Here is an 11,873-nt window from a genome sequence, read left to right as displayed (position 1 = left end):
GGTAGCGAGGGGTAAGGGGGGTAAGGGGGGGTCAGGGAGGGGGCGTGGGGGAAGGGGGGAAAATGATCCAAACATTGTATGCACATATGAATAATAAAAAAAAACCCTTGGCAGGCATTGCGCTGGGTCTTGAATGATCTTGAGGAGAACAATTTCAAGACACTAAGATATGATCCTGGCTGTGGGCCAACACTGTCTGTCTCAGGGAGAGCTGGAGGGCCTGAGTCAGGTGGACCTGGCATTGCAACTGATTTTAATGTGTGGAGCACAGGAGGCTGTGAGGGGGTGCTGAGGACCTTGAAGGTCATGAACTTGTTTGAACTCATGGACCAGCTCAGTCACATTTGTCTAAATGGTGAGTGCAGATGGGGACGGGGAGGTCAGAATGGCACCAGAAACTCTGCCCCAAATATTTCCCTAGACTTCCTTAGTCTGTAACTTAGGCCTTATTTCACCCTGTAATTTATATTTTCTCTCTTTGCCTGGGATTCCCCAGTGCCACAGAATCCTAACTGGTGTTCAGCTGAGGGCTTCAACAGATGCTGGGTGCAGGTCTTGAACTGAGGACAGGGGTTTGTTTACAGAAAAACTACAGGATCTATGACCATAATAGCCCACCTTCTATCTTCAATCACTGTACCAGAGAAGGGAGGGGGTTTGCAGATAGGTGGTGGGGGTGGTGAAGGGATTTGTACCACCAGAAGAAGTAGCACCAGGGTGTGGGGCCCGACCTGTCCCTCACTGTGGCTGGGCTGCTTCTCACAGAGGGCAGTCTTCTGTGCTTCAGCTTTCAAGGAGCCAGTGGACCCACATCATACTGGACGGTGAGGGTGACTTGGAGCCCTTGTTCTTTCTTGTAGGGTGTCAGGGGAAGGGATCTGTTGGTGCCTGTGATCTGTCCCATAAGCTCCTTTGGCTCCTGAGAGCTCCTCTGTTGTATAGAAATGGGAGAGTGTGTGGACACAAAGTGATGGTTCCTGGGTTATCTTTAGCTCAGGTCCAACCTTAACAAAGAATACCATCTGTTTCTTTAACATCCTTCAGCTTCCCTTCTCTCCTCTCTGTCTTCACCTCTCTCCAAGGGGACACTTCACAGGAACACTCAGACACTTACACATGGTCACACACATTTTCACATGTACGTATTGGAGATATGTTCTTGCTGACTGACGTAACTTTCTTGTACAGTACTCTAGCTTCCAACAGCACATTTCCATGAGCATGCATGGATACAAACATGCAATCACACCCTGCAAATACCATCCCTTAAAACAGACCCTCACATACGGAGACTGATACACACACACACACACACACACTTACACACACACACACACACACACACACTTACACACACACACACACACACACACACACACACTCTCTTTCTCTCTCTCATATACACATACAGTAGTGTTTCCCCAAGAAACCATTGCTATTATCTTCAGAAAGATGTGAGTTAGAGAGGATAGAAGAAGATGAAGCTACATAGCAGAGCCAGAGTTTGAAGCATCCATTTTGCCTTTTTTGTTGTTGTTTTCCCATTCTACTGCCTAAAACCTCATTTGTCTGGCTCAGATTACAGAGAAAGATATTGAGAGCACGTGCACTGTCTAGAGGAGATGCAAGATATGGGAGTCAATGGCAGCTACAACCAGCTGCTCCTGGTGGCCATGTCCAGATCAGGGAGCCCAGGGCAGTCACATGACTGCCTTGACCTGGAGCAGGAGGTGGGTACTGACAGGGTGGAGACTTTATTTGGTACAGAGGAAGAACTCTACCCATCCCCATCCTTAGTGGTACTGCAAGGGTCTGCTGGCACTGGGAAGACAACTCTGGTTAGAAAAATGGAGCTGGACTGGGCCACTGGTACCCTGTACCCAGGCTGCTTTGATTATGTTTTTTATGTGAGCTGCAGGGAAACGGTTCTGCTGCCAAAGTGTGACCTGCACCATCTCATCTTCTGGTGTTGTGGGGACAATCAAGCCCCTGTCACAGAGATTCTGAAGCAGCCTGAGCTGCTCCTGTTCATCCTGGATGGCTTTGACGAGCTACAGAGGCCGTTTGAAGGACAGTTACAGAAGTGGAGGTTGAGTCCCATGGAGGATGTGCCGAGTCTTTTAATCAGGAGAAAGTTATTTCACACATGCTCCCTTCCCATCACCACTCAGCCCCTAGCTCTGCGGAATCTGGAGCCCTTGCTGGGTCAGCAGCGCCACTTCCATATCTTAGGCTTCTCTGAGGAAGAGAAGAGGAAGTATTTCAGCTTCTATTTACAGATGAGGAGGAAGCCAGAAATGCCTTTGACCATGTATATACAAATACTGTTCTCTACAAAGCGTGTCAGGTTCTATGCATTTTCTGGGTTGTCTGTTCCTGGCTGAAAGAACGGATGGAAAGAGGCCAGGCGGTCTCTGAGACACCCAGTAGCACCACAGACATCTTAGTTGCCTGTGTCTCCACCTTTCTGCCCACTGATGACAACTCTGACTGCTCTGAGTTTACCAAACACAGGGTCCTGAGGATTTTGTGCTCCTTGGCAGCTGAGGGGATGCGGCACCAGAGGTTCCTATTTGAAGAAGCTGACCTCAGAAGGCACAATCTAGATGGCCGCAGCCTTATTGCTTTCCTGAATATCAGTAATTACCAAGAGGGTCTTGATGTCAAAAAGCTCTACAGCTTCCGTCACATTAGTTTCCAAGAATTTTTTTATGCCATGTCCTTTCTAGTGAAAGAGGACCAGAGCCAGCTAGGGGAGGAGACCCACAGAGAAGTGCAGAGACTGGTAGGGGGTAAAGGAGCAAGAAAAGAATGAAGAGATAACTCTCACTATACAGTTTTTATTGGACATATTGAAATCAGAGGGCTCCTTGAACATGGGGATTAAGTTCTGCTTCAAAATTGCTCCCTCGGTAATGCAGGATCAGAAATGTTTTGAAGAATAAACAGAACCTATAAAGCACAACAGGTCCTGGAATTTGGAATTCTCCCTGTATGATAAAACTAGAATAAAGAATTTTGCAAAACGTATTCAGATGAGTGACATCATGTTCAAGATAGAACATTTAAATGAAGGGAAATCCATTAAGAATAAGTCAGTTTCTGTCAAAGCCAAATTGAGTGAAGGACAGAAAGAGGAGCAAAAATGTCCCCTTTTGAGCAAAGGTAATGGAGCTAGGACACAAAAGGATGCCTAATGGAAACGGCAGAGGGACAGAGAACTAGACCAGGCATCTAGGGGCAGTAGTTTGGGAAGCAGAGAAAAGGGGTCAATAGAAATGAAGGGTCAGAAGGATGGTGGGGTGGAGGGACAGAAGATGGGAAGGATAGAGAATAAAACAGAATGGAGAGATGAGAGATTAGATTCATGGGAACCAGAAAGAGTAAAAGACAGAGAAACAAATAGAAAAGAGAATTAGGCAAACAAGGCCTAAAAGACTTGGCATAGTACTTGGGGAGAGGCCATGAGAATGAGTCCTGAGGGCCTCCTTCCATTTTAGTTAGCACCTCCTCCTCTAGGGGCTGTTGATGGCTTGTAGTGTAAAGTCTAGTTGCAGGAGGTCTTCCTTCTATATGTTAGTGTCAATAATCAAGCCTTTGATTTTGACATGACTCTTCTCTATAAAATAAACTATTTAAAATAATAAAGTGTGGATTGTGCACAGTCTGTAAGATACAAGTAAATATGGAGAAACTCAGTGTCAACATTTAGGGGAAATGTTATATTATGGCATAATGGAATATCCCTTTGACTCTGTATTTGTGGTCAATTGCTGTTAAAAAGTAGCTTCCCATTCTTTCTAGAAATGTCTAGAATTTCTATTTGTTGGAAATGAGCCACGTGTTGTCACATACCTGATGATTGGTCTTCGGAGTTCTACTATGACTTGACTTAATTCTACCGTAATTACATGTCACTGTTATCCACAGCTGCACCATTAACTGACTTTTCTTCTTGAAAAGATTAGTTCTAAGAACTGACTCGTAATCTCATTTTCTGCTTGGGGTCTATGAAAAAAAAAGAAAAAGAAAAGGATTCTAACTGTAGGTATGGTGAGTTTCTCATACTCATTTCATAGATGAGGAAACTGAGGTTTAGTCAGGAGCTCCATCCATTTTTGGGATTCTCAGAGAGAAGTCTTAGTCTCCATACCTCAGCTAGCAATGTGGAGGCCTACAGAGGCTGTGCAGGCACTCAATTCTACTCAATGCTAGGGGCTGTTGATGGCTCCAATGCATGAGTGTGTGTTCCGTGGGGCCTCACAGAAAGGCTGTTAGTACTCCTCACAAGTTGATTCTACATGTATCAACTCCAGCAATCTGTTAGACATGCCCATACATCTGAATTCAAGGAAACTCAGCCTTGAGTGGTCAACTTGGAATCCCATGACACTAACTGTTGTTAATTATTCTCCACACAGGAAGTTTGGTGGCTTGACATTTGATAATTATATACATGGCATATGGAACATATGTATTGTGTGTATATACAGAATATATCTAAGCGGCAGTCTGTGTGTGTACTTTTTTATAGAGCAATTTGTGTGGGATTACTGAATTGCCTGTTTGTCATCTTTTGAGCTAGACTGTGCTGTTTCCTAAAGAACTGTATGTTCCCGGCAGACTAACTGCTGATTATCACAAAGAATTTGGGAATAATGAAACAGGTGCTCAGACTTGTTCCTGAATTTTCTTGGGACTAAGGATGTATGTTTAAGAAACATACAATTGAAGTTTAGACATGATGCAGTGTTTTACTTAGGACTTAGATTCAATTCAACCTAGTTTAAACAAAAATTGAATGATCCAATACTTTCACTAAAAATAGAAAAGCAAATGTCCATCTGCTTTCTAGTTTTGTCTGTTGCTGTCTCTTTCTAACAATGTCATCAGGGCTTTAACTCTTTCCCCTTTGTTGCCGTTTTTATAGTCGCCTTTTTCTGTTATTTCAGAGAGCCACTCTCCATTGTTATCTCAGAGGAGATAGCAATAAGGGATTTCAGTTTAAACCATCCTTATAGATAACAATCCCAAAGGAAGAGAATGGTCATTACTAATAGATCTAGAAAGAGAGCTGGGAGAAGAATTTGACCTGTCCTGGTATGTTCTAAGCCTCAAACACCATAGCCTAGAAGGTGAACATTCTGACTGGATCATGTGGTCCAGGTCATAAGACCATAATCTTTAGATCAAATGACCACCACACCCACAGCTGGGTAAAAATGGTGGTTTCCCAAAGGAAGGGATTCTGGATAGACAAAATTACATGCCACATAGATAAAAGTATATCTAATGGATTAGGGTTCTGGGAGAGGGAGTAGGTGGGTAAGAGGGGTAAGAGGGACAGGTAAGGATTTCTGTGTGTAGAAATCTGTAGAAATCTGAGAACTGTGTCAAACCAGGCTACAGATCTTGGTGGCTAGAGGGAGCAGTGTTTCCAGGTGCAGAGAGGCTGGGCCATTCATTCCTTACTTAACCCTCCTCTGGGCAGTAGGGCATGTACACCATGGGAGAGAGAAGGTTGTGGTCCAAAGGAAGGAACTCTATCCCTGGGGAAGTGCCATGGGAATCCCTAATGAAAGACCAAGGTTGCCAGACAAAATACAAATGCCTGGTTCGATTTTAAATTTCAGAAAAACAGTGATTTTCCCCCCATGATACATACTTATAATAAAGCCATTTGCTGTTTATTCAAAATGCAAATGTAACTGGGCATCCTGTATTTTAATTTGCTAATTCTGATGACTCTAAGTGGAAGAGGTTGGTTGGGGAGCCATGAACTCCAGGGGATAAGACATTTGCTGTTGTGGCTCCTGAAATCTTTCCCCATCTTCCTGCCCTGGGACTTTCAGAAGGAGAGTGACCTGTTGTAGAACGGACAAACTGGTGGGGCCCCTGCAGCAATCAGTTTAAACATATAGACACTTCTGAGTATGCTTGGAAAGATGTAGGGAGGGTTGCCAGAAAAAACTGAACTTAGGTGGCAACTTTGAGGTTGGGCTTGTGTGTTACACGTAGCATAGTTGCATTCATGGTCTAGGGACAAGGCAGTTGAGAAGGGAGTGAGTGGCAGGGAGGAAATCAAGTAGGTTATGTGCAAGACGGCTTGACATTTACAGAGAAAACTCAATCAACGTGGCTGTGTTGCTACCTAGAGATCCTGAAATTTTAGTAAAAAGAGTCTTGCTATTAGCTTCTTTCACTGTCTGTCCTCATAACATCAGTATATGGATAAAAATGGAATCAAGCTCAGAAGACCCAAGGTACAAAACAGAAAATCAGTTATATATATTTTTAACCTTCCCTAAGAATATATATAGGCACTGCCACACCTAAGCTCTTCATTGTTAAATACAGCATGAGGAGAACTTCTTTCCCCCTCTTCTCATTGTTCCAACCCAGATACTAATATTTTCACATGAAATTGGGTTTGCCTCATCTTTGCTTTCATAAGGAGCCATTTTAGGATTAATTTTCAATGCTGAGAATGTCATTCTTAGTACTTCTGGCTCTCATGCCCCACTCATCCTTGAAAATGAACCTCTTATATATTTCTCTGTTGAAAGCAACTGGAACTGTCCCTTCATTGCTAAAATTTCTTACACAATCACAGCAAAAGTTCTAAGAGAAATTGGGCTCTTCTTTTTATATAAATGCAGGCTCAGGATTCCTGGAGGTTTCAGAGACTGTAACCTTGATGATTTCTTCCTTCCTTCTTCCAAACTAAGAAAGCTTTTATTTTTAAGACAAAACAAATAGACAAAACACACATTCAAATGCTGAGCAAGAATTCACTAGGTTTTATAAAAGAGAAAACTGTACTCAGGTGTCAGCTAAGAATCAGAGCCATTGAGGAATGACCAATGTTTGTGGTAACAAAGGTAAGTGTGCACATCTAAGAAGTTGCTCTGTGTTTACGTCTATGTAGAATACATGAAAAGAGTGAAGCAATGAAATGATGAAATTTCAGTCCGTCAGACTTTCAGACCATTCCACTGAAATGTACTCTCCCTCTGCTTTGAAGAATTAAAGTAATCATCAGGTCATTCTACAAGGAACTTTAATATCAATGAACAATTCCAAAAGTGTAAAATAGATACAAGATCATGGGGCGGGGGTGGTTTGTGTTCTCATTGTATTTCACACCATGGCAGGCACTGAATCGAGTCAGTGTGCTTGCACTAGAAAAGAATGCACTGATCTTGAGAGAGGCTGGTCTTTTTCATGACACCTAGGGAAAGGCCTGCTCATTGACCTCTCTATCTCTATCTTGATAATCATTTCCTACAGCTCCTTATCAGTCAGGTGCTGGCCAACTCCTTGGCCACCCATTTCAGATGTTTGAATGCTATCTTCCTAGTTTCATTATCATTGAAGAGCTTGACAGCTTTCAGGATTTCTTCTTTGCAATCTTTCTCAGACATTTTCTGAGTCATCATACTCAAAAGAGTCAACTAAGGTTCATTGTTTCCTGTCTCTTCCTTATCAATATCAATGATCAATTTCTTGATTTTTTTTCTTATATTCAAAGCCCAGGACCCTCATTGCAACTTTTAGTTCCTTAATATTTACGGTTCCAGTTCAGCATCAAAGATATCTTCTGCTCTCCAGTAAGCTTTGGCTTATGACTTACCCTTCTTTGCTGGGCTTTTGATGTCATGTTTGCCTTCTTAAAATTGGAATCCATTGCTAATGGACTGACTCCACTGCCTCTTCGATTCCCTCCTCCTCCTCCTTTTCTTCCTGCCTCAGTGTCCCAAGTTCTGAAATTATAGGTGTGTGCCAATGTGCCTGGCCAATTCCCTCCTTCTTGATTTTCTTCCTGTTATTTCTGGGATGCTGTTCTTTCTTCCCACTCTTTTTTCTTTGGTGGTAGTGGGATTTGTACTCAGGGCTTCACGCTTTCTAGGCTGGTGCTCTACTACTTAAGCCACTCCATCAGCCCCATTTCCCCTCTTTTTATTAGCATATGTTAATTGTACAAAGGGATTTCATTGTGATATTTCCAACCTGCATATAATGTACTTTGATCAAATTTACCCCATTTATGTTATTTTTTCTTAACCCCTTTCCTACATCCCCCCCTTCTTTTTAACAGCTTTTGGTGGGTTTCATTATGCTATTTTCATATACACATATAATGTACTTCTATAATATTCCCACCCCCACCCTCTCCTTTCCCCCTGCCTGCCATACACTGGTTCTTCTCCAATAGTACCCCTTTTACAATCCTGTTATATTGTTAAAAAAATTAAGTGTAGATACCACTTTGAGAAAATGAGTGATTTTTGTTTTTCTGAGCTTGGCTTATTTGCTTAACATGATGAACTCCAATTTGATGGGATACTATTCTTATCTAGTTCTCCACCTTTTGGGTCTTCTGAGACTTAAGTGTTTGTGTTTCCTGTAATTCTGCTTTTCCTCTTCTCTTACATCCTAACTTGAGGGGATGCCCCTTGTTGCTAATGATGTTACTGAATCTATATGCCAATGAATCCTCAAATCTGGGGCTTAAATTTCTTTTGTGATCTGCAGATCCATTCCAGTTAGCTATTCCCTTTGGGGAGGAACAATAATCAGAATAATTCCATAACGTATGCTAGGAAACCAGCTGAAGGGGTAGGTTAAAAAACATGTAACAACATTTTAGTCTTTCATTGTTCTCCTGTTCAAAAGACTTTATGATGGAAAACAATTTCTATCCTCTGTATTTTTCTGCTTGTTTTAGAGAAACAGTTCCAGGAATTGTTATAGACTAAAGCTGTATAGATATGATAGCAAGACCAGGTATGTTGAATCCACCATTCTATCTAGAGCCTTGCAAAATCCTAGCAAAGAATAAAAGCAGGATATAGATGCAGAAAGTCAAATGATGTTCTTCCACCCTTTGTACTGTGCAAAATAAAGGTTTATCCCTGAAAACAATTTAGAACTCTTTGGACCTGGAGACAGCAGGATCTCCCTTAATAAGCTTCACTAACTAGGCATTGTGTGCCAGGTTTGTGCATTCTATTTGCCACCCATACAGACTCAAAGTGCTCTGAATAGTCTTGTCATTGCTTTAGAAATTTACATTTCTTTGTTAAAGATGGTATATAAGCTGGAATTTGAAGCTGCCTCATTCTTCATTCCTATATTTCCATGTATATAGGAAATAACACATTAACAAGCTCCTGTTTGTTTTTCTTTTGTTAATCTGTTTTTTGCTATTGGGGTTCAGTCTACTAAAAGCCTATGAAGATTGAAGAAAAAAATTATGTTTCTGTACATGTATGTTTCTCTACATATGAAAAATTATGTTTCTCTAGCAGTTTGTAACTTTGAGTTACTATTCTCTGAAAAATAACAGTGGAGAAATGTAAAATTTTGTGAGTGACAAAAACTCTTTCCTTAACCAAATTTTATTCCAGGTAGTCTAAGTCCTTTTCTCAACCTGCCTCATCCTTCCTGGACAAGCTGGGATGTTTCAGTGAGAATCCTGTTAAGTCAGTTTACAGAGAATCCTGCCCTTTATATCCGATCTTCCATATCCGATCAGGTTCCTCATTCCCTATTGTTAGGAAAAACGCCACTCACAAAGAAGGCTCACAAGAAAAGTCTCATGTCCATACAGCAAAGTTTAATGGCAGGCCCCAAACTGCCAGGCTGGCTGGGGAAAAGATGGTGCATCCCAGAGTCTGGGCGAGGAGTGGCTTTTATAGAAGGAGGGGTGGGAGTTAAGGAAATTAGCGCATGCACTGTAGTCTCTGGTAGGGTGGGGCTGTCTTACAGCACGGGAATTTCTGTTAAGGGGCGGGGCTGCCATTTTGGCTGATTCACAAAATAGCAGCATTATTACTCTATCATTCCCCCATTTTATCTTTAATAATGATGAAGGTAGGGGTTGAGGATCAGGAATTGGGGCAAAGCATCAGTCTCTCTAGCTGCTTCCTGCTGGCAGGGGGCATTGTATGGGGCAGGATCCTCAGGCTCCTGCGTCCTGGTGGGGCCCCTCAGACCAGTCCTCTGGATGGTTTTGAAGAGGTTGGTATCACTGGAGGTACAACTGGTTAAACTTTTGATTAGCAAGAGCAGACATGCAGTATGACACAAGGGAGGAAGCTTAAGAATAGGAGAGCAAGAACACAGGCATTAGGATGGGCATTGGGCAGGAGAACCACTGTGAAATGTTATTCCCTAGACAATTTCAAGAGTCCTTCAATTCCCTTCTCCATTTTTCTAGTTGTTCCTTGAGAGGTGCCGCCATTGGGGGACCCATTGAGCTTGACAGCAGTGGGTGTCATGAGAATGACCAGATGAGGGCTGGTCCATCAAAGACCCAATGGAGAGGGTAGAAGATCCTTTTAGGAGAACAAGATACCCTGGTTTAACAGAAATTGTTATAGGGTGGGGCAGGATCTGGTCTGCATGCTTTCTGAGAAGTTCCCTGAGAAGGTTAAGATAAGGTAAGTAGTCAGCCAGAGGAGGAGAGTCTGTTGGAGGCAAGTTTTCTAAGAGAAATGGGTCATCATTTAAGACCCAAATAGGAATATTAGGAGGAGCATAAAAAGGTGTCTGCTAAGGGACTGCATACCTAGGGATCTAAATTCTGTAAAATCTTGTAACTCCCAGGAAAGCTCTAAGCTGCTTATGGTATGGGGGAGTGGGAAATGGAGGATTGGGTTGATTTACTCATGACTCAGAGAGTGAGTCTCTCCCTTTAAGAACACACCTAGATAGGTGACCTGAAGGAGGCATAACTGAGCCTTCTCCTTAGATACTTTGTATTCCCAGAGGCCAGAAAGTTTTAAAAAGGACTCAGTTGCACTGCAGGTAAGGGGCTCTGTGGCTCTGCATTGAAGAAGGGTGGCCTCTGGGTAGTGCCAATCTAATGAGTCTCTGGTTAGGGCCTGTCCACAAAGATGAGGGCTGTCTTTAAATTCTTATGGCAAAATTGTCCAGGTTAGTTGCTGTGAAGCGTTTGTGGGACCATTAAAGGCAAATAGAGGCTGACTGTCAGGATGCAGGTTAAATGGAACACTTTTGGATAAAAGAGAGATTTAGCTCATCATTTTACATAAACTGACACTTTTAACTCTGTAAATGTTTGTAACATATTTAGATAAAGTCTAGACACTGAACACAGTTATAAGGTGGTCATTTAAGAGACTGTTGCATGAGCAAATACATAAATGAATTCTGATTTAGTAGTACTTAAAGTTTGACAAGATCAACAGAAAACACAAATAAGTTCTTTGATAAAATATTTTTCTGTAACAGTTTTTTTTAGATGTTACTCAGAGCAGAACAATATTAAGATAACCTTGTTATTTTATAGACATAGAAAATTTGATTTTAGTTTGACATGACCCTAAATATCTTTTAGGCAACTCTTAGATTATATTCAACTTTAACTTTATCACACGTCAAAGCTTTTTATTATGCACTTTTAAAACTTACTCAGACCTTTATATAACATACTAAACCCTCTGATGGCTTGTCTTTATCCCTCCTATTTGAAACAGTCTTTAGGATAAACCCTTTTTTATAAAATCCTTTCTCATCTAAAAACATTTCTTTTTCCTTTAACTTCTCAAAAAATACATTCACTACCTATCTATATCCTTTCCAGTTGTTTACTTTGTAACTTGCATTTTAAAATTAACTTTTATAAAAACTTTAAATTTATTATATGGATTGGAGTAACTAATTAGTAGCCCTTGTTGGTCTAAGGAATTTATGATAGGCATAAGGCCTCATTGTCCCTCAGGCTTGAGGGGATATTGTTTTGTGTGTGGAAACTGTGAGGGATTTTTGAGTTTTATTTGAATAGGGAGGGCCCTCCAGGCTCACCCTACAGTCATCCCATCAGTCCACACTGTGGGATCTATTTG

General features: G+C 41.7%; 1 protein-coding gene and 1 pseudogene across 1 annotated transcript; one reads left to right on the top strand and one right to left on the bottom strand.

Annotated features, from left to right (window-relative positions):
• The first annotated feature begins 241 nt into the window (after positions 1 to 241).
• LOC109701886 (NACHT, LRR and PYD domains-containing protein 10) lies at positions 242 to 3,515 on the top strand. Its single transcript, XM_074067149.1, is given in 6 exon segments — positions 242 to 281; positions 284 to 355; positions 1,579 to 2,265; positions 2,268 to 2,797; positions 2,799 to 3,316; positions 3,318 to 3,515. Coding segments are annotated over 6 exon segments (1,902 nt in total). The 5' UTR covers positions 242 to 256; the 3' UTR covers positions 3,388 to 3,515.
• Positions 3,516 to 7,181: 3,666 nt separating this feature from the next.
• LOC141410905 (centrin-2 pseudogene) lies at positions 7,182 to 7,687 on the bottom strand (annotated as a pseudogene).
• Positions 7,688 to 11,873: the final 4,186 nt, after the last annotated feature.

This window comes from Castor canadensis, chromosome 1, assembly GCF_047511655.1.
Source record: "Castor canadensis chromosome 1, mCasCan1.hap1v2, whole genome shotgun sequence".
Taxonomy (NCBI): Eukaryota; Metazoa; Chordata; class Mammalia; order Rodentia; family Castoridae; genus Castor; species Castor canadensis.
This window is presented reverse-complemented; position numbering and strand designations above follow the sequence as displayed.